Source organism: Brachycentrus maculatus, unplaced genomic scaffold, assembly GCF_059751285.1.
Source record: "Brachycentrus maculatus isolate JH-2025_06_01 unplaced genomic scaffold, ASM5975128v1 h1tg000073l, whole genome shotgun sequence".
Taxonomy (NCBI): Eukaryota; Metazoa; Arthropoda; class Insecta; order Trichoptera; family Brachycentridae; genus Brachycentrus; species Brachycentrus maculatus.
The window spans coordinates 731,921-754,662 of NW_028280827.1; the positions used below are offsets into that span (position 1 = coordinate 731,921).

Below are 22,742 nucleotides of genomic sequence, written 5' to 3' on the forward strand. Positions count from 1 at the left end.
AATTTACATGGTAGCACGGATTTCCGTTTTTAAGAAGTGGGAGAGGGGTAAGTGGACGTTTGGATTACAGAGGTGTTTGGATTAGCGGGGGTTCAGATTATAGAGTTCCTGCTGTATTTAATTCTTTCTTACTGCTATTAAAAAAATATTTTCATGTCGATCTGGAAGCAAAATATGATATACGATGTTTATGAATATGATGTTTACGATGAATTCAGACAACCGTAAGTACCTTAGTATTCATACTGTGCTAAATCATAAATCAAACTTTTCTTTTTAAGTATAGCCATTGAAGGAGAAAAAGCCACCCATTTTCGTTTGGTAATGATAAATAAATAAATTTATTTCACTTTTCTGGGGGGTATCAACAACTCTAAAAAATCATTCCATATGTATACTTGTCTATCATTTGTGGTGTTTCTTTTGTACAAGAAAACCTCAATTATTCATTGTTTTGAAAATTTTAGCATAACCTCGTGAAACGATTCGTTAGTCGAGATATCACGATTTTTTTTTAGTAGAAAGGTAAAATTTAATTCCAGTTCTCTACGACATACGATTTATCATTTTAGTTCTCGCCTACGCCGCACGATGTGTAAACTAGCATGTAAATAAAAATAATAATAATAATGTTAAAGCAAGATGGCGGTATTGTAGTGTGTGTCATTTGTAGAGAAATCATGCCAAATCGGTAATATTCTGCGAACGCAATTAGGTTAAGGTCCGTTAATCAGTCTTAAATTTATGTAGTAATTCAATACAATAAAGAATGATATCCAATTATGTTACATTATTAGAATATTGATGTGCATCTTAATTGTCATATTCCGTTTCAGGTTTTTAGATCTCAAACTAACCTTATGTACACACGAATTTACAGCAAGACATGTAACTTGTCAAATTTATTCTACCTTAAAAGATAAGCTTAATCTGAACATAATGTCGGACAAAGAGAATCAAGCCCTCGAATGCATGAGGCAAAAACAATGGGCACAAGCGTCCCAAATATACGACCAAATATTAGATTCCAGCTTTAATTTCAAAGTACCCCGAGAAAAGTTTATATCATGGTTAATGAATCGCGCGGAATGCAACTTAGAATCGAGCCGGCACGAAGTAGTTGTTCAGGATTGTCGTAAACTGATAAAAATTCTGAACGACTATGATACTTCCAATATTGGAGCGCGAGTTCGGAGGCGTCTGGTACATTCGCTGTTTAAGATGAAACGATATAATGAAGCGGAACACGCTTGTCGCGAGTGGATGTCCTCCACTGTCGGGCCCCACAACAATATAGATATGTCGAAAACTATGGAAAGGTTAAGAACCGTTTTGCAGATGGCTAACGGTCAGAAAAACAACCAACGGATTTCTCAACAACGGCTGGATGAGGAGATGCTCAGTTTAGATGCAAAACTAGAAGCTTGGGCTGTCACTCTTCAATTTGCTGAAAAGAATAAAAAACCCGTTGCCACTGTTAGTAACCAGAAAACGGTTGTTCCTGGACCTAGTACTCCCGACGCACAAGTGAGTAGAAACATCACTAACTCCGAATGCCAGAAACCACCGAATGAGACCTCACTAAACAAAAAAATCGATTTTCAGAAACAAATAGAAGTTGGTAAACCAAATGAAGTTCCGTCATGTTCTTACTGCGCTCTGACGTTTAGTGATCGTGCTGCCCTCCGAGCACATTGTTCCACCCATGAACATCAGACCATCATTATGTCTGATGAAGGTTAGTAACTTTTTTATTTTCTAATTTCATCATATAAAGTTAAACACATTTTTTCTTCATTACCGTAACTATGTAAAAGTAGTATGAAATAAAGTCATTTTAAAATTTAACATCCTTCTTGCTTAGTATAACTCACATTTTAATTTGAGTTACCTGTTTGTATGTACTCTACCCTTGATTTAAACCAAAATATTTTTATTTTTATTTGTAATGTTCAAAATGCACCAATTAATATTACATATTTAATATTATTTTTTGACGTCTCATCAAAGATGAAGAAGAATATGGAAGTCTGGGCATTTACGGGGCTGACGACCGTCATCGGCTGGTTTAAGTGATCACTTTACACACGTGTAACATTCACCAATTCTACCCATTATTGACAACCACACCACTCAAATTCTTACATCTCACCAATAGATGTCTCTAGTGAAGTTCTAGTGATTCAAGAACAAGGTTTCTAAATTGGTTCATATATAAAGAACTTCCAATAATTTGAGTAGTGTGGTTGTCAATAATGGGTAGAATTGGTGAATGTTACACGTGTGTAAAGTGATCACTTAAACCAGCCGATGACGGTCGTCAGCCCCGTAAATGCCCAGACTTCCATATTCTTCTTCATCTTTGACAAGATGTCAAAAAATAATATGAAAATAACTCCTGTAATTGGAGATAATCCAGATTTTGTGAACAAGTATTTGGACTCACTCAAAATGTTGTACATATTTAATGTTTATTTGTGTCCGCCGCAACAAAAAACAACACAATTAGCAGTTGCTTTCTTAAACAACTATCAACTGCGTCCCGTTTTAGATTTATACAAATTGGAACGTATAGAATAGGAATAATATTTATACTTTTTATTAACAAAATAATGTTTTTAAATTTTATTATGAATTGAATACCAGGTCATTGAATTTCAACAAAAACCTATGTGACATTACATCAACCAAATTCAGGTTTCACAAATATTGTATTTATTTATTTATTTAATAACATATCGCTCACTCCTTTCAAGAATGTCATAAATAAAAAATCGTCAATTCTCAGTTGTGCATGTTTTCGGAATGCCCAGAAAATGTACTATATCCCAGCAAAAGAGACATATTTTAATCTTAATATTTACCCGCTACAGGGCAGAAAGTGTTGTTTTTGCATTTTAAAGAAAAGGTATTGTTTAATTATTTCTTCAAATATACTAAATATTATTCAAATGGAAAAAAAACCTTCAGGTTTTACCTAAAAGATCTGTTGCACAGTAAAAAGTTCAGTAAGTGGCTTGATATTTATTTTTAAAACATTGTATTATATTTTTAAACTTTAAAAATGTTCTCCTGAAAAATCAAGTTTTTTGATTTATGACGTTCTTGAAAGGAGTGAGCGATATGTACATATAAAAATAATTTAGTTTGAAGCTTCTGACGTTATGACTCTATATATGTTAAAATAAAAATAAGCATGGTCAAAAAATACCAACTAAACATATTGGTCTTAAACAATGTCTGCAGATCTTTCCCACACTAAATTAGATAGCAAACCCAAAAACAAATGAATCAGTATGTGGAAGAAATAAGCCAACATTATTGTATTATTATAGGGATTGTTATAATCCATAGGGCGTGATTGGAAGTGGCGCCCACCGCCGAGGGGCTACACGGCAGACACGTACATCCTGTGCGAAGGATGGAAGTCCCAGGAGAACAGCTCTGGGGTGGAGGGGGGCTCCTGTAAGTACGGAGCTCAGTGCGTGGAGGCTCACGGCCCAGAGGAGCTCGCTGAGTGGAAAGAACGGTAAGTTTCATCCGTGTCATAGTGAGTAAATAATCTTCTGACAATCTATTTTTGGCTGGATCATTTTTTACTGAAAATAAGTACATTCACAATAGCTGCGTTTTTAAACAACCGCTCATACATATGACTTATCATACACCTACGACCTCAGTATGAGAACTGTCAAACGATTTAACAAATGTGTTATAGCTCTAAATAATTACATATTTATCATTTACTTTTAGATTCGAATACCGGAAAATGAAAATGCAAAGGGCTTTCGATAAAGAACTGTATGGCAAAAGTTACACAGGTGACTTGAAATACATATTTGCTTTTATTATGTATCGTTAGAGTTATTCGTAATTAATTATTCATATGTTTTTAGAGCAATTGCTTGAAAAATGGATACAGGCAACTTCTCCGGAAAAGGTTATGCGAGAAAAGCTCGATGGAATCGAAGAATCGTGCTCGGCAGATTTAATAACTACTGTTTCTTCTAAAGTCAGTAAGCGGGAATGGACATTTGTATTGAAGACTAAGCGATTGCTCAAAGCTGTGGCTTTACTCCAAGATGCACACAGAAATCATTTTGTCCTAAAGCAAGTATTTCCCGGAGAACCGAAAATCAACAAGAAAGGAAGAGATACCCATAAAGTTGTGGAGGCGGAACTGACATCAGATCAAGAATGGACGGCTGCCCACCTCGACAAGGCTCAGGACAACACCAACCAGAATCCTGTGCTAGAACACCGAATTAAAGTGGTATTTTCTACAGACATTTATGGTACGTTTAGACAGTCGGTCGTGTTCGATCTCGGTAGTGAACCGGTATTAGTGAAACACTTGTGTGTAGATGTCGTCCCAGTTACTGATGCAGATAAAATCAAGGAAATACGCAAAGAAATGGTCCTGTCTGTCAGTGAACGGTGGGATGTTACAAACTCCGATGTGGTGGCTTTCTCCTCGCCGGTCTACCCGGGTTTGTCCACGCCTCACGGATCGGATACGTGCGAAAGAGATCGGGATCTGTTGAACGCTTATCCGGCACCACGAGCAAACAACTTATGTCTCACCCAGTCCACAGTTACAGATAAGCATTTGACTCGAAATAACTACCGAACGAGAATGCACGAGTTATTGTCGGTGGAAGAAATGGCACGCTACGAACAGGTGGCTCGTTATAATGTTAACTGCAAACTCCGAATTGCTCCCAGTTATCTTCTCGCTCCGTCGGGAATGGCCACTTCCACAGCCAAGTACGCGCACTCGGGAGAACTCTTCGCCCTTCTGACATTAGGGAAAGATGTTTCGGAAGACACTTCGGCTGGAAGACTGATTTTGAACAATTGCACAACCATCCTTCTTACGGCACCGATCGTGGCGGGTGCTACCGGGCGGCGGAGAGTATACGAATCTCTCATAGAGGATAAGGGTAAAAACATGATATACCTTCGACTGTCTGCGATCACAGTAAGGGAACTCGGTATGCGCGCCGACACAGACTTCGCTGCCGATGTTCAGTTTCAACTGAACAGACTCACTTACTGCGAATGGCACTACGCAATAGATAAGATATCGGACTATAAGCTGATATTCCCCGACACCGTATTAGAACCCAACATTCCGTGGTCGACATACCGCCAGTGGAACCACACGTTAGATTCCCGACTTAACGCAAAACAGAAAGAGGCTGTATTAGCCATCACTTCTCCCGTCGGTATGCCCATACCTCCCATCCTAATCATTGGACCTTTCGGCACTGGGAAAACCTACACATTGGCCCAGGTTTGTATTTAATTTTAAATACAGTGAATGGGTAAACTGAAAATTTGGAACAAGTTTCTGCTTTTCCCAATTTATCATTGGGAAAAGCAACAAACTTAGCTGGTTAGCACTATGTACCTCCTAAAAAGACAAGGTTTCAACTAACAAATTTTGATTAAATGAATTATTGGCGTGCAACAAATTCATTTTCAATAAACTATTGCGTATGTTTCTTGCAGACCCATTTGTTTAATACTTTTCAAATACTTAAGAAAGTAACAAAATAAATTTTATGTATTAACACATTGTTTGTGGGAAATGCTTAAAAGTATCTTTTACATACTGTTGGTAGAAAGCGGGAGACGCTTATGAGCGTGCTTACTTTTAGTAGAGCGAGAGGGATTCCAAAAAATAATTTACAAATCGGAACTGGGTTTGCCGTTACTTGTGATTAGTATACGGCCCTAATTAGAATGCTAATTAGGGTTGTTGAAAAAAAGGGGGAAAAAAGATTCAAACGAAGTGTACATATCTTTTAAATAAATAAGTTTGTTGACTTTTCAATTTTAAAAAGTTAATATTTATTATTTTGGAAAATAATGAATCAGAAGTATGGTCAAATAAATTGGACTCTTGCTATTCTGGAGGTACGATTTGTATTCGTATATAATTTGTTGTAGTTTGTTTAAATTGGAGCATTGAGCTTAAAATGATTGATGTTTCACTTGTATTCACAAATAGCTATTTTTTTTAGGCTATAAAACAATTACTCCAGCAACCGGAATCAAAAATATTGATTTGCACCCATTCTAACTCAGCTGCAGATCTTTATATTAAGGATTATCTTCACCCGTGGTTAGAATCGGGTGTCACAGAAGCACGCCCTCTGAGGGTATATTATCATAAAAGATGGGTCACTACAGTTGATCAAGTAGTACAAAAAGTAAGTGATATTTAAAATGTATAATTTCATTTATTTTTTATTTGGAATTATCTCTTTACAAAACTATTTTATTCGCAGTATTGCTTGATCGAGATGAACAACGGAGTGCGGAATTTCAGACTTCCCCTACTCGAGGATATTTTGAAGCACAGAATTGTCGTAGTCACGTTATCTATATCCATGTATTTATCTACATTGGGATTGCCTAAAGGTACCATTTTCATTTTATTAATATTTGATGTAAGGTTTACGAATAGAGTATTCTCACTTTTTATGCCAATTGTAATAATGAATGCAATTAATGATGCAACAAGCGGCCAACATGGTCAAATGCTAATTATACACAACATGTTTATGCAGCGTCAAATGTAAACAATGCTTTATTTTTGTATCGATAAACCGCCCTACAAACTGACAATAAAATTCTCAGCGTTCGCTGTCAGTTAGAAGTCACAAATGGAAATCGCTTTAAGTACCTGTGTAAATCATCAATCGGTTGCCTCAATAAGAATCTGCGATGTGAATTTTTTAAATTTGATTATCACTAGGATGCTTAAGAGCTTATATTAAGAGATAATTAATGAGGCTTGAATTTCAGGTTACTTCACTCATATACTGCTGGACGAAGCCGCACAAGCAATGGAGAGTGAGGCTCTCATGCCGCTAGCTCTGGCCACCCCCACATCCCGTATAGTGCTCGCAGGAGATCACATGCAGCTCAGCCCCGAGTTGTTTTCTCAGTTTGCCAAGGAGAGAAATCTACATGTATCTCTCTTAGAGAGACTTTACGAGCATTATCCGGCTAATTTTCCTTGTAAAATTCTTCTCTGCGAGAACTATCGTGCGCATGAAGCTATCATAAACTTCACTTCAGAATTGTTTTATGATCAAAAGTTAATTGCGAGTGGTAAACAGCCGAGACACGATAAGTTTTACCCCCTGACTTTTTTTACTACACGAGGAGAAGACGTGCAAGATCAGAATTCTACCGCCTTCTACAACAACAGCGAAGTGTACGAAGTGGTGGAACGTATTTGTGAACTCAGGCGAAACTGGCCTCAGGCTTGGGGGAAGGTGGATGAACACAGTATAGGCATCATGACACCTTATGCGGATCAAGTGTTCCGAATCAGGTCAGAATTGAGGAAGCGCAGAATGGGAGGCATATCCGTGGAGCGAGTGTTGAACGTTCAGGGAAAACAGTTCCGGGCCGTATTCTTATCTACAGTGCGCACAAGAAGAACTTGTCAAGCGGCATCCGAATTGGATTATGGTTTTCTTTCTAACAGAAAATTATTAAATACAGCCATCACAAGAGCTCAAAGCTTAGTGGCTGTAGTGGGTGATCCTGTGGCACTATGTTCCATCGGACGCTGTCGAAAAGTTTGGGAGCGGTTTATTAATATTTGTAACGACAACAAGAGTCTTTTTGGTATCACTTGGACTTTACTCAGATCTCAGTTGGACGGAGTGGAACTTAAGAAGACATACACGTTGAATCCGCTAGCGCCGGAATTTGTTCCTAGAGCTTTAAAGCCCGAAGCTTACATCAATGTACAGGCGGGCCTTCCGCTTTTACCACCCAACATTGGACCACCCATTCCGATGCCGATACCTCAGATGAACGCTAATATCAGGCAACCTAATGCGGGACAGTTGCCACCGCTAATCAATGCCGGCAACGCATCCATCGTTCCTTATCCTACTTTATTTTACTTTCCCACCGGTTCCAATCAACAAGGTCCTCACGGAAATAATATTTTCCCCATGAATAGAGCCCCTCCCCCGCAGCCCAACGCTCCGCTGCCTAATGTTCCCATGTCCTTTCCTCACCAGGTGAATCCTTCGATAAACCCTTGGACAGTGAACTCTTTCCCTCTGACCTCACCCAACGGTCGTAGTACGCCAACGTGGCCGATGAAACAATCTCAGAAGAAGCTCGCGGACTTGATTCCTTCTCACAGAGTGCTTCACCCTGGTATGGTTGCCAATCGATCCGTCGCGCCTCAACACTTAATGCCTCCGCAATCGATCGCACCTAATAAACCCCAGCCTTTCCTGCCCTTGCGCCCGCAGCAGCCGAGGATAAGTCCAGACACATCGCCCATTCCTACCGGTTTTACACCCGAAAATTTTATTCCCAACGATATGAATGCGCCGCCGGCATTTTTACGGAGCGGTCCCACCTCGCAACCAGAACGACTTCCTTATCCTCCGAACGCCCCCAAATTTCAAGATCAGAATCGCACCGTCACTATTCAAGAAAAGGAGCACATACAGTTTTTGCAAAATGTTCACTTTCCGGAGAGAGGACCCCCTCCCAATCCGAACGTTCGGGATGCTCAACCCATGCTGCCTCCTCACATGAGTCTACAAGACGTATGTAATGAGGGACAAGACGCTCAGCTGCAGTGGTACTACCACTTGCAGGAAACCCAGGGAGTGGAATCTGCAAATAAGTTCTTAAAAATGGTTTTAAAGAGAACGACTGTTCCGACATTGGAGTCTTTTTTGCCTCTTAACGATATGCCCAGAAATACGGAAGACATTTTTACTGAAAAAATGCTTCACCATAATCAACAATTTGTTAATTTCAACATGGCCAACGGACACGCCCATCCCCCGCCGCCCAACGAACCCGAACGACCGTGGCCGTTGCCAGATACGAAACCGAACGTTCTGAGCCAATTCATAAATAGCAAGCCCTTCAATAGAGAGTTCGAGACGTCTGTCATGTTCGGCGGCAATACGTTCAATCACAACGCCAACCAGCGAGAGGAGAATCCTCTGGCTAGGAACTTCCCGCCTCCGGATCCTGTCCTGGAGTTGCCCTGGCAGACCAACAAGCCGTTTGCGCAGTCCGTGCCTCTGTACCGGCGGCAGGCGGGCCAGTCTAGCTCCTCGGGCCCGAGCGAGGGCTCCATGGGCCACGGGCTGCTGGAGCCGCATGACAAGCAGAACGCGAGCACGGGCGCCTTCGCAGGCTACGCGCGCGCCTTCAGCCTGCAGCAGACCGAGCCGCCACATCCGGGCATGGGCATGGTGAATGGAAGCGCGGGCGTGCCGGGCATGGGCATGATGGACTGCCGCATGCCGCTCACGCAGCAGCAGCGCCTGCAGCAGCAGATCAACGCCGAGTTCTCCCGCCCGCTCAACGGCGCGCAGCTGGATGGCATGGAGGGGGACAACACTACGTACGCGAGCGTCCTGCGCCAGACCACTCCCAAGCTGGACGAAGACAAGAACGACCCGTTTGTAGTGCTCAGAGAATTCGGCCACAAGCCCCAGCCCCATGGTCTATATCATTATTTTGACTAAATTTATATGTTGTAAGGATTAAAAAAAACTTTTTCTATTTTGCGTTGAAAGTATAATAATTGTGCAATTGATATTGAATTCATGAATTACTTACTATATATAATAGATTCGACCATTCTGAATATCAATTTGAATGATTGTATTGTTGTGATGTATCGAATCGGTATTTTCTGAACCGAGTGTAAAAATCTCGTAGGCGATTATTGCGGTAAAATATTAGAAAAAAAGTGTTATTTAACATTTAGTAATATAAAAAAAAAGTAAAAAAGAAAAATCAAAAAATTATCTTCATAGCTTAGTTCAATTTGTACTGTCCAATAGTTTATGTTTGCCGCTCTGAATCGACCGAACAATTTTTTTTATATCCCTTTATATTTTCTACTCTATTTTATACTCGTTGAGAAACTTTATGCCGATGGCGTCAAAAAATCACAAAAAAATCATGTTTTGTTATTCTAACAGTTCGGCCGGTTATTCGGTTGATCATCAGTGGTGTAAATGTAAAATTATTTTAATAAATGAATTTATTATTATAAAATATAAATGTTTGTGAATATTATGTAAAAACAAACATTAAAAATCTCGAGAAGTATGGACTTGTTTATCTATGAAAAAAAACTTTTTTCCAACACATACCCATTTGCCAAAAGTTTTGAATCTCCATTCAATAACACATATATAGTGCCGTTTATATTTTGCATTTATCGTTTTTTTTTTCTTTTTACTTGCAAAAATGGCTGCTTGATGATCTTTCTAAATGGATACTTAGCTGTATTTCTTCATGAACCTAAGGAATACTCATCTACCTCCTATGCTAGAAAATCAATAATTTATTTTTGCATATTCTATAGCCCATCCAATCGCTTTAATTTGTTATACCATATTATTTGTTGATTTGGCTTTAAATTTATGCAATAAAATAATAATGTAAAACCTTAAAAATTATTACTATTTTTGAGTTTAATGTAGGCACTTCTGATTTTGAGAACTACAAATGTTCTTATCAACAGGTGAGAATACAAACTAACAAGCAATACTAACACAACTCCACTAACAGGAATATTAGTATTTTAAAAATAAATGCAAAAAGTGTAAATAATAGATAACTAGATACTGGCTGGTATGAAATCAGGCAACAAATAAAATATTTAAAGTACTGACAAGTGGGTGGGACATAAACCAGGGGAGGGTTTGGCTTAAAAGGAATAATAAAAATTTTGTAGTGCTGTTTTTGTGAAAAATTCATAAGGACTATTTTATTATTAGGAAACGATTTGAAAAATAAATGTGTCTTTAAGTTTGCCTAAAAGGGTATTCCAGGCCAGAGGTTCTGCTACTTCAAAAGTCCTCTTGCCAAATTTGGAGCTCTGATTTTCTGCAACAGGCAGATTTGAAGGTTAGGCGTCTTATCAGTTGCCTTATCTGTGTATAGCTTTATACACCAGCCTCAGTTTGCACTTGACCTTCACCGGAATACACATGATCACATCTTGATATTCCAAATATCAGTCTAGCTGATGCATTTAGGACAGACCACAATTGTTTCATCTTAAACATTGGTGTACCAACATACACAATTGCACCACAAATAAGTTCCAGACCCCAACAGCTTCTACTGGCAGACGCCTACGGATACTTTCGATTTCTTACAAGAGGTTTGGGTCAATGTGCACACCCGGTGCGTCAGGTATGAAAAGCAAAGGTGAGGTATTTTTTCAAAACCTTGTGGAATTCCATAATGATATAAATGTTTTTATAAAATAAATATTTTTATATCACCGCTTATGTACAGATGTTCTCAAAAATAGTAAACAAATTCAAAAGTGGTCTTATAGAAGTGAACAATTTTTACATTTAAATTGTTTCACACGTGCCCTGAATAGAGAAAAAAAATGAAAAGGCTAGTTTTAACCTTTGAACTCCGGGATATGTACATGGAAGTTTGCATGCCCCAATTATGATGCTACAAAATAATTATGACAATTTGATTACATCCAATCAATTAAATTCAAGCCGGAGAAGAAGTAATTTTTCTGCACATACTCGCTGAGGCTACCAGATAAATGGCAGGTTTTCTTGTTCTTGTATCAACAAGCACTGTAAAATAATATACTTGACCTAAGCTAGTGTAATTAGTAAGGAAAGTTGTGTATGACTGGAGTCACGATTATCGTCATGATTATCATAGTAGTTTTTTTTTGTTAACATATCCCAAATAAATTAATTTCATGTATCAGAGGAAATTGTTGTTTATACTTTTAAAAAATTCAAGACAAATATTCACTTCACATTATTTAATGAATATGTACCATAAAACACAATAAAAACATAATATAAAAATAAAATATTTAATACATAATTTACAAATATTCGTAGAACTTTTGTTAGAGATTCATATAATATAGAAGAAAACAAACAGCAATAAATATTTACAACATTTTGAATGTGTCCAAATACTTGTTCACAAAATCTGGATTATCTCCAATTACAGCAGTTATTTTCTTCTTTGATGAGATGTCAAAAAATAATATAGTAATAAATATATTCAGATATTGGATAAAGTATTTAATGTTTCACAAAGGCGTTATCTGATATTCCTTACTGGGAGATCCTGATGTGATTCAAGGTGCAGATAATTAATCACAATTCTAAATAATTGTTACTTCAATTTCATCAATATTATTGCAATTAAAATTATGTATTGCATAATTATATTTTACTAGAGGAATGTAGATAGTTTTAATACTGATATAAATGTAATTAAATTGCGCTATATACAAATGTATATTTATTTATTTCATCATATATATAATTACAAATAACAAATTACAATAATGTGCCCTCACTGAGCTTTCCTGTGCCGAGGCCACATTTTACAAATTTACTTAAAAATTAAAATGTAGAGAAAAAAATATATGCAATCAAATATGACATGGCTGAATAATGCGATACATTTATAATCGGTATTTTTTTTGCAATGGAGTGCAGTATTTGAGGTATTTTAATGTTTCAAAAACAATTGTCACAAACTATTTTTTTTGTTGATGAAATACATTTCAATTCAACACTCCTCATACAGCCCATAAACCAAAATATACATTTTTATTTGTCTATTTAACATATGATTTGCATGTCTAAAAATATTTTATCAATAAGTTGAATTTTGAACAATTCTTTGTGCCGACTTTAATACTGCTTAAAATAAATTAAAATGGAATTGAAATACATTTTTTTTACTAAAGCTTGAAGAGATTTTTTAAAAGTCCTGTATGTAATAAACACAATCTAACCCTGTATCCGCACCCAATGGTGCATAGGGCACTGCGTCGTATTGACACAGTGTTATGATCATTACTTACATGAAGGCAAGGTGATCACTCCTGCGATTCAGTGACCAGCCCAGGGTAATATTAAATAATTATTAGAGTGTAAAATCACCTTCCCTTGGAAATCGAACCTGGGACCTCCAGAACGGTAGCTAAACCTTACCATTACACCACGGAGGCGGACAAAAAAACATACATATTTTTCAAATGGAAAATTTTTTTCCATACATTTTCCTACAATACATTATATACAAATATTACTAATGTGTACATACTACTTTTTTTTTCTTTATTAATTATTTTAAATAATGTATAATTTTTTTTTTGATTTGTTTGTTTTACAGTAATATGGCTGATAGGGAATTTTCTCCTTATCCATATGATAAAGGTCATGGTTCTCTTTTATTGATTAAATAATAACATATTTAATTTTTCATACTGTATATTATTTAAACTATGCAATATATTTTGTAAGAAATGGCCACGACTGTTAATAAAAAAATAAAATAGTGTGTTTTTATGTGCTATATATTTTTTCTGATTCTATGACCTTTTCTCAATTTTTTCCCAAATAAAGTGATAATTTATGAAATGCGTAAAAAAAGTCTAAACATTTGCAAACAGAAGATATTTCAAAACCAATAACAGTAATAAATTTACTATTTTGGACAAATTAGAAAAAAATAAAATCCAAAAATAACAACATTAACATTATTTTAATCTTCAAGACCATTTTTTGTTTAAATAAGAATATTATGGTGGGGACTGACCGGAGCCATTTCGTCGTAACGTAACACGTTACGATGCGAGCATTTGTATAGTCAGTACAGCGAGCCGAGCCCTCCATCTTTATTCGGAGTGCTCACCGCGAGCGACGTTACTTTACGACTAAATGCTCCGGTAAGTACGCATCTTTATATAGCACCTTTAATATAATTTTACAGTGTAAGAATTGAAAAAATGTGCAACTTTCAGATTAGCATCTATGATTTTTACAAATTCGAATCCGATTAAAAATTTATAAAAATTACTGTTGAATTAATAAAATACTTGTTAACTATTACAAAACAGTTAGAAATGTGGTAAGCATACTTTTCCCGCAAACAATTCTGAGATGACCGTTATCCACAAAGCTAGTACGAAAAGGATGTAAGATATTCCCACTTGGTGACTGTTAGGAAGTTGGTACGGCTGTCCTCCTATTTCATCCATATGGAAACCGATTGGAAATATAACAGCAGCCAGGCAAAACAACACCACTGAAATAAAAATAAAACACTTTTCTTATTAATAGCCCGATTCCCAAATTCGGTTTATTTGGATCTCAATTAATTTTTAAATGATTAAATAACATATCCTCATCCTGCCAGCTCGGCTGTCCAAATTTAAAACACAGTAAGGGACATTTTTTTGTAGTAGGTTTTTTTTGCATTTTTGGACCAAGTAGAGTCTACTTAGTCCATAAATGCAAAAAAAACCTACTACAAAAAATGTCCCTTACTGTGTTTTAAATTTGGACAGCCGAGCTGTTAAGCTGTCATTTCTCATGTGTTACATGATGGCTAGTAATATCGGATTTATTGAGACGGTAAAATAATGTTTGTATCAGAAATTGCTCAGGAACCTATCATGGGTGACAAAAAACGTTAACTCTGTAAAATTCCTGTTTGAATAATCCCTGTTATTTAAAGCTTTTAGCCTGAATAAAATACCCGCTATTAAACTCAAAGTTGAATTTACTTTTAAAACCACATAAATATGATATTTCAAACTACTTAGAGTATCTTGCCAGCTTATAGAACGTTGAAAACTTTATGCATCATTAAGTCAAAATTGCATATTTTCAAGTTAACGTTTTTTTGCCAGTACACCCACAATACATATATTTAAAAAAAAAAGTATTAGTAGTAAATGAGTGATTATACTGTTATTAACAGAAATTAATTAAAATTAGAAGAAGAAAAATATGGATAATACTATTTTGAACTGTCAAAAGCCGGTTTGTGTAATATAGCAACTATATGTAGGCTTGCCAGATTTCTGAAATGTTAAACTGGGACACCAGAATGCCCTCAGCAGTGGAGTGAAATAAATGACAAAGTAATTATCCTAAATAATCCTTCACAGTTAATCATTTTAAGACTTTTTGTAATTGATAATCATATCTAATTTTTATCAGGACTTAAAGTAAACCGGCCGGGACACCGGGATATTATCTGAAAACCGGAACTGTCCCGGTCAAACCGGGACGTCTGGTAAGAATACTTACTTGCAGTGAATCCTACCCAGCGAGCATACTGTACCACATTTCTGTCCCAGTGACTCGAGATCAGAAGTATGATGGTAGTGGTGATACAAATGCAGCCGACAAATATACAAATCATAGCCATGAACCACTCGGGCTGCAAAGCCGGAGTGAAGCATACTTGGGGACGATTGTACAATGTCATGCATGTCCACATTAGGCCCAGTCGAGTATCTCCTACAAAAAAAAATGTATTTATTTACTTAACATGACAATGCCATTACAGTAAAAAAGTTATTAAATTTCCTAGATAATTGTATCTATTTATTTTGCAATTAGTTTTTGATGTTTTTGCCGCTATTGTTGCCGCATCGCGTTGATGGTTCGGCAAATAATAGTATTTGCACAGTGGATCTGAGCAAAAACACCCGTACATGTACTATTGAAAGACGAGTCTAACCGCTGTTGGATGTGACAAACAGAGTTCTTTCATTGTTTTTTGTAGTTTTGCAAATCTATGGCGTATTTAAGAAACCCACAAGTGTATTTTTTGGGTGCTAGTAGATACTAAGTGGAGGTGAATCCACTTATGAACTTTTTTTGAAGGCCACAATCTTTGTTGCATCCAATGGCAATAGATACAAAAAATTAATATCACATGTTCTCAATCTTCCATTCCTCTAGTTTCATTGTTATTCATACCAATAAAACTTTATTGAAAACGAATTATTTCCTCAAAATATATTTTTAAATCCTGTAAAAATGTTTCATTGAAGTGAATTATTTTCACTTTTATCACCACCCAATAACGTCTGGGGCATTTTACTGGGCTGTATTTTTTTAAAAAAATTGAAAATTATAATTATTTTACATCTAAATTGAAAAAAACTCACCTCCAACATCGGTAACGATCCAATCAGGCATTGATAAACTTACAATTGCAAAAACATCTGCAGCAATAAATAATGTCCCCGAAATCAAGGTAAGTTTATCCATATTGATTTTTATCCATACAACGTCTCTAATTATGCCAAAAATTCACACCATAACATTTAGTTAATTTACCATTGTTTTTCAAAAGTAGAAAAAGTAATATGTCAACAATGCTAAAGTAAAAATATTTCAAAATAAAAAACCAAGTTTAATTATTATACTTGTATAATTATTTACAAATGCGACACATTATTTCATGACTTATGTATAAAGCACAAAATGAAATAATTATCCTTTCCTGCTCGTCCTCTACGATTTACGTCAAAGATCACATACTAGAAATTTTAATGTCAACCAAAGATAAAGTATAAACTTGACAGTGGGCTGCGTTCATAACAAAATATCTTTCTGATCAAGTGTAAGTTAACTATTGGTACCTACATCAACATAGTTATCGTTTATGGCAATACCGTCAACCATAGATATTTTTCATTATACCTAGATATTATCATAACTGTCATCATGCTGGTCACTCACGACGAGGAAAATAGTAGATTTTGTTACATTTTCTCTGGTTTTGTAACGTTCAAGTACGAATTTTGGAAAGACGAAAGATTTCACTGCCAACCTGGCGATGTGACGCGAAATCGAATACCTACAGCGCCATCATTAGTATATGATATTTGTATATAAGCTTCGTTCGAGTCTGGCCGGGCGACCGTCATGAATTCATTGCACAAACTAATTTATATAATTCATTGTAAACGATAAATGACACGCCGGGTGATCTCGTGTTGAAAATAACTATTATGTATTGGAAATGTGAGTACTTCATTATTGGTAAGGCGTTTCCTCTCATTCCGCCGTTTGCTAAACAGCTGTCAAACAAATTACGCAAGAAATTTGTCTCGACTGCTGCTCAAATAAGCGCTAATTAGAAGAAATATGTATTCTATAACCTCCCGAATGACCCCATCAACAGCATTGCAGGTAATCAACTGTTTTTGTTGTTGTTTTTCATGCCTGAAAAACTGTGCAATCTTCTTTGTGTGAAATGTCATTCTGACAGTCCGTTGACAGCGAGTCTGTTTTTATTATCGTTTTTATGTTATATTTTAGGTAAAGTACGGACAACCGACTCTGAGCTGTCGGCAGAGCCACCTGGGAAATTTCGGAACATTGTCGGGATGGCAGAAGCCGAGTTTAAATATCCTTTAAAGAAAATACCCTGCGTGTCCAGCGCTCAAGAGGTGAACGATTAAATGTTATTTGAAGCCCACCTTTCATAAAGAGTTACACTAATCGCGCCATATCATCCGAGCATGGACTCGTAAGAAAGAAGCCAAACATAATTACAAGTACATTTATTGTCATATAATGTTGTTTATTGCAATATATGCATATAAAATAAGATTCAACAAACACAAAAGATGTCATTCAAAAATAACTACAGCACGTGGCGTATAGATTTTGAAATGGTTTTCCAGTTTTACTTATACAGTTACAAATGTCAATTTACTAGTGGGTGCAATGCTTGGCCATGTTTTGTTCACAAAGAAATAGGTATGGATGATAATTAATAAATAATATTCGATATATGATGTAAGAAGACCAGCCCGCCGAAGCTTGCAATCGCAATACCGGACTGGACTCTTGATGCTGACAAATTTTCAGCCCCCATCTGTGCTCCACGAGCAGTTTTATGATGAGGTTGGAACTCTTCATATCAGCCCCTCCGGGAAGCCTGCCACTGTATACCTTATAAGACCATCTCAGTGTATACCGGTGTCTGATATCCTCATAATCGGAGATCGCTCAGTGGGTCGTAATGCTCGCAATTATTTTTCAAACATATAAACTAATTCTGTAACTTTGTTACCTTTTCAGACTCGTACAACTATTGGCAAATGACTTGTCGCGGCAGAAGGGTTCCATTTCCCCCATTGTGTTGGCGCTTTGGACAGTTTCATTTCCTAGCGCTGGATCAGAATATATAAACTACAGAGGACGATTCGGCATTGTTTTATTTGGATGTGTAGCCAGTAATTACTGTTTTAGTGTTTGCAGATATGTATAGGCAGATAGATGATATAACCATGAAACGTGTGTTATTGCACAATTTTCTTGGGAGTTATTCATCGTGACTAATATATGTATACTCTCCCCCCTGAAAATAAACATATTATGCTCTTAAATATGTTTTTATTTTGTTCATTAATGACCGAGATCCTTGAAAAGTATCATCCTATCCCGCTCTCTGTGATCTTACAACATTGACCTTAATTTTTTACAGAAATGCAATCTAAAGTAACTAACTGACCATCACGCCGCTTCCGCAGGGATAGGCAGAGAGAATAGAACACCACACCACGCTACTCTTGTCTTTGTACACATTCTTCTTTACGCATCCCCTCACACATCCTCCTCCCAACCCTTATCCGCACCCCAAAGGTGCATAGGGCACTGCATTATATAGAAGCAGTGTTATCTTGATCGTTAAATACACGAAGGAAAGGTGATCAGCCTTTCGCTTCAGGTACCAGTCCAGGGTCATATTAAATATATATTTGACTGAAAAATCAATAATATTTATTGCGACCCTCTTGGGAATCAAACCCGGGACCTCCAGCATGGTAGCCTAGAGCGCTAACCGCTACACTATGGAGGCGGACCTCATACATACCCGCCGATTATTCGGATTCCTGAATTGACCACTTTCAATTATTTTAAATACTTGATCATGCCAAGTTTTGCCCGGTCGTCCTCTGCTCATGTTCCCAACAAGATTCGCCTCATAAATTTCTTTTACAGTCCTTTCTTTTCACTCGTTCGTTTAGATCTTTTATAACTAACTAACTAACCATCACGCCGCTTCAGGCAGAGAGTATAGAACGCCACACCACTCTGTCTTTGCAAACATTCTTCGCCTCTTCCACGTTCATGCATCTCCTCATACATACCCGCCGATTACTACGACTCCCAACCTGACCACTTTCAACTATTTGGCATACCTGATCGTGCCATGTTTTTCTTGGTCTTTCTCGGCTCCTTTTCCCCATTACATTCGCCTCATAAATTTGTTTTACCGTTCTTTCCTCACTCATTCGTTCCACATGTCCAAACCATCTCAACGCACCTTTCTTAATTTTATTGATAATGGTTATCTCCGCTTTGCATTCCTTCCTTATTTCACTATTCGAACATCTATCATGCATCGTTTTGTCGCACATTCTTCTGAGAGATTGCATTTCGACTGCACTCAGTCTACTTTCATCCTTCTTTTGCCAACTCCATGTTTTACTTCCATACATTAGAGTTGGAACCAGGACTCCGTTGCGCACTGCCAGTTTAGCTTCCGCTGATAGGTTTTTATTTGCCATAACTGATATTATTAGAGGGTATTTCTTTTTCATCGACAATTTTAATGACTTCCTTTAATCTGACTCTATCGAATGCTTTAGTAAGACCTGCAAAGCAGAGGTAAGCTGTCTTATTGAACTCTCTTGCTTTTTTAACTATTTGTCTAACAACAAATATGTTGATATTATTTATGTCCGAGTTCACTCGGTTTCTCACCGTCACATATTTAGCATATTCTTCTGGTGACGGTGAGCTTCTGTATTTCAGATGGTTTTTCTTCGGCGAGTTCCTTGACTTCATCAGTACACCATTTTATCAATAATGATTATCTCAGCCCTGCATTCTTTCCTTCTTTCACCATTCGAACATCTATCATACATATTTTTGCCTCACATACAAATAATGTAAATAAAAATAAAAATAATAGCACAACCTGGCTGAACGGTGGAATACGCGTGAATAGCCAATAAATAAAAAAAAGACATTCAAAACAACAGCAATGGGGGCGCGAGATAGAGACAGGCATGAATTAGAAAGAGATAGAAAGGCATTCGCCGGAGCTAGCGATTGAGTTTGGCTTAGTCCCCAGAACCAAAGATCAAAGACGAATATCTATTTACTTATATTTCTTCTTTTTTTATGGCTGTTCACGCTTCTAGCCAATGCGAGTTATTTTTTATTTATATATTATTATTTTACACTTTTTACAATTTAAAAAAAGATAATCGTTTGAGTTTTTATTATTTACAAAAAAAAACTTCAATTTCATACTATTTCTGTGAGCCTAAGCGGCTCATTATTAGAAAGTGGTATCAAATTGTGGTAAAGTGGGTTCGAACCGAAAAACTTTGATTAAAAAATCCGAAACACTAACCACGGGACCACAACCCGATACGATTTGAATTCAAATGCAATTCGCCGCGCCGCACATAGGGGCAAGATGACTCGAAAACAACAAAAGCGCGGTCGTGCGGAACAGCTTTTGAAGATAGTTCTGAACGATGCAATCGCCGCAGAATTGAAAATCTAGGGAACTCCACTCTACTTTCACAACTAGGTTATGCAACGACAATGAATCTGAAAGCTTCTGGATAGCCAGTTGCATCCAAATTATTAGCAGAAATAAAAATTATTGCAAACAAGTTTGGGAGGTTAATAAGGTTGAGATGTTAGTGGAAAATGGAATGCTAATGCTGGAGAGGTCTGAAAGGAAGCCGTCATTAACTCTAGAACACTACCCTCAACTTTATAGGCATGAATACTACCGTGGGGTACCTGAGTACCCCGTAGATATTTATGAGTTAGAAATAAAACTATAAATTTATCAATTAATTTCTTGTATTTACTCAAATGTACTATTACTTAGGCCTACAAATAAAACAAATTGAAATAATTTTTAAAATTTTTGTTTGCAAAGATTGCATATTTTTATTTGATGGGTGCACAAATATGACGACGACAAGAGGAGCACGCGGTCCTCGATTTCCTATCTTTTATATGCGGACAGAAGCAGCAGCGATCAGGTTTGGTATCTCGAGGGACTGGTTCAGCAATGTCCATTTCATTTTTTAAAATACCATGTATAGATTTCCTTATATCCCGGGGCAAACATGGCCATTGTAATTTTTCTTGCATATACGGTGTTATAAGAGATTTTGCCATTTCCTTAAAAAATAGACGTCTTTTCGGAATGAGTTTCTTGTCTGGACTTCTTGACATAGTATAAAAAATCCAGGAGTTTACTCCTACTGTATTTAAGAGGGTATAGAAAATACACAAAGGCTATCTTCTCGTTTTTTCTAGACGTAGAATACTTTTTACTCATCTGGTCAAAAACATCTACCCACATTTTATTTTATTATAAAATGCTATAATTTCTGGCAGTAGTACTTTATTTTCTTCATTGATACGATACCACGAATGTCATCTTCATCGCCACTATCAGCGTATTTGCAAGCAACAAGAGTGGAGTAGTGATTTTGAGAATTAACACCAGGCTCTTCTAAAAGCTAAAATCTTGAATGAGGTCATCCAGTTCATCATCTGAAGCACCTCTAGTATTCATCTCCTCATTATCCAAATCTTCTAAAAACACTGCTTTTTCACCATCAGTTCTAAGACGTCGATTTGATCTATGAGACAAATGACTAACAAAAACGTAGATTACTTGTCATGGAAAATAACAAACTTATAAACATATGTAAAAAGAATAATAAAAACACGATTTTAAGTGATAATAAAAACATAATATACCTAATAAAAGAGTTAAATATTTATTTCAAGAATAATATTTAATAAAACTTACCAATAAATAACAAAGTTCAGCCGCCTTCGAATTTGAAAAAACTTTGACAACTACTACCGTGGGGTTCTAGAGTACCCCGGAACACCCGCCCACACGTCTGTACCTGCGCGACACTTCGATGGACAGTTCGTCGCAGTAACTAATAATTAGAGATTAGCTTGAATGGCGCAAGTGTGGATACGATATTTTTTTAAATACTGGGTTTTTAAAATCCTGTGGGGTACTCCAGTACCCATGGTAGCGTTTAAGAGTTAAACGGGTGCCCAATGAAATAAGATCTAGGTCTCCAATTAATGCCCTGCAAGTGCAGGCCTCTGACGCCCCCTCGGAATTATTAACTATCATTTTTTTTAAATCAGAATATTATATTTTTTAGTCGAAAATTTTAAGATAAATTTATATGTCAAGTATTGTCTTCTCAATCCAATTCCATTTTCTACTAACATCTCAATCTCATCGACCTCCCCTAACAAACAAAATTAATTGAAAATCATTTGTAAATGTGTATGAAATATATTAAATAACTCACTAAACAAACCAACTTAATAATGAAACTAACCCCAATTACAGGAAAACAAACGATTTGAATTCAAATCGTATCGGGTTGTGGTCCCGTGGTTAGTGTTTCGGATTTTTTAATCAAAGTTTTTCGGTTCGAACCCACTTTACCACAATTTGATACCACTTTCTAATAATGAGCCGCTTAGGCTCACAGAAATAGTATGAAATTGAAGTTTTTTTTTGTAAATAATAAAAACTCAAACGATTATCTTTTTTTAAATTGTAAAAAGTGTAAAATAATAATATATAAATAAAAAATAACTCGCATTGGCTAGAAGCGTGAACAGCCATAAAAAAAGAAGAAATATAAGTAAATAGATATTCGTCTTTGATCTTTGGTTCTGGGGACTAAGCCAAACTCAATCGCTAGCTCCGGCGAATGCCTTTCTATCTCTTTCTAATTCATGCCTGTCTCTATCTCGCGCCCCCATTGCTGTTGTTTTGAATGTCTTTTTTTTATTTATTGGCTATTCACG

General features: G+C 36.6%; 2 protein-coding genes and 1 long non-coding RNA gene across 5 annotated transcripts; 2 read left to right on the forward strand and 1 right to left on the reverse strand.

The window, feature by feature from the left end:
• The first annotated feature begins 595 nt into the window (after positions 1-595).
• Positions 596-9,818, forward strand: Helz (Helicase with zinc finger). Its single transcript, XM_088257189.1, has 9 exons — positions 596-721; positions 837-1,527; positions 1,606-1,738; positions 3,355-3,529; positions 3,754-3,821; positions 3,897-5,296; positions 6,030-6,218; positions 6,297-6,429; positions 6,817-9,818. The coding sequence occupies exons 2-9, from the start codon at positions 940-942 to the stop codon at positions 9,534-9,536; spliced, it is 5,406 nt and encodes a 1,801-aa protein (XP_088113315.1). The 5' UTR covers positions 596-721; positions 837-939; the 3' UTR covers positions 9,537-9,818.
• A 2,684-nt stretch (positions 9,819-12,502) lies between these two features.
• LOC148311132 (uncharacterized protein C16orf52 homolog A) lies at positions 12,503-16,379 on the reverse strand. Its single transcript, XM_088257191.1, has 3 exons — positions 16,001-16,379; positions 15,132-15,344; positions 12,503-14,121 (listed from the first exon to the last, which is right to left on the reverse strand). Exons 1-3 carry the CDS (start codon positions 16,101-16,103, stop codon positions 13,934-13,936), a joined length of 504 nt encoding a protein of 167 aa, XP_088113317.1. The 5' UTR covers positions 16,104-16,379; the 3' UTR covers positions 12,503-13,933.
• A 346-nt stretch (positions 16,380-16,725) lies between these two features.
• On the forward strand, positions 16,726-18,235 carry LOC148311133 (uncharacterized). 3 transcript variants are annotated; one of them, XR_015837304.1, is made up of 3 exons: positions 16,726-17,030; positions 17,160-17,603; positions 17,928-18,235. It is a non-coding gene; the product is annotated as an uncharacterized LOC148311133 (long non-coding RNA). The 3 variants fall into 3 exon arrangements; XR_015837303.1 differs by having other exon boundaries at positions 17,160-17,290; XR_015837302.1 differs by having other exon boundaries at positions 16,726-16,862; positions 17,160-17,290.
• Positions 18,236-22,742: the final 4,507 nt, after the last annotated feature.

What these genes read in the sequence shown, in the direction of transcription:
- Helz (XM_088257189.1), top strand. Translation starts at nt 940, where the DNA reads ATGTCGGACAAAGAGAATCAAGCCCTCGAATGCATGAGGCAAAAACAA. An exon ending in CATCATTATGTCTGATGAAG is followed by an intron (nt 1,739 to 3,354) that starts GTTAGTAACTTT and finishes TATAATCCATAG; the next exon opens with GGCGTGATTGGAAGTGGCGC. An exon ending in TTGATCAAGTAGTACAAAAA is followed by an intron (nt 6,219 to 6,296) that starts GTAAGTGATATT and finishes TTTTATTCGCAG; the next exon opens with TATTGCTTGATCGAGATGAA.
- LOC148311132 (XM_088257191.1), bottom strand. Translation starts at nt 16,103, where the DNA reads ATGGATAAACTTACCTTGATTTCGGGGACATTATTTATTGCTGCAGAT. An exon ending in GATCGTTACCGATGTTGGAG is followed by an intron (nt 15,345 to 16,000) that starts GTGAGTTTTTTT and finishes TTTTTTTTGTAG; the next exon opens with GAGATACTCGACTGGGCCTA. An exon ending in CTGGGTAGGATTCACTGCAA is followed by an intron (nt 14,122 to 15,131) that starts GTAAGTATTCTT and finishes TTTTTATTTCAG; the next exon opens with TGGTGTTGTTTTGCCTGGCT.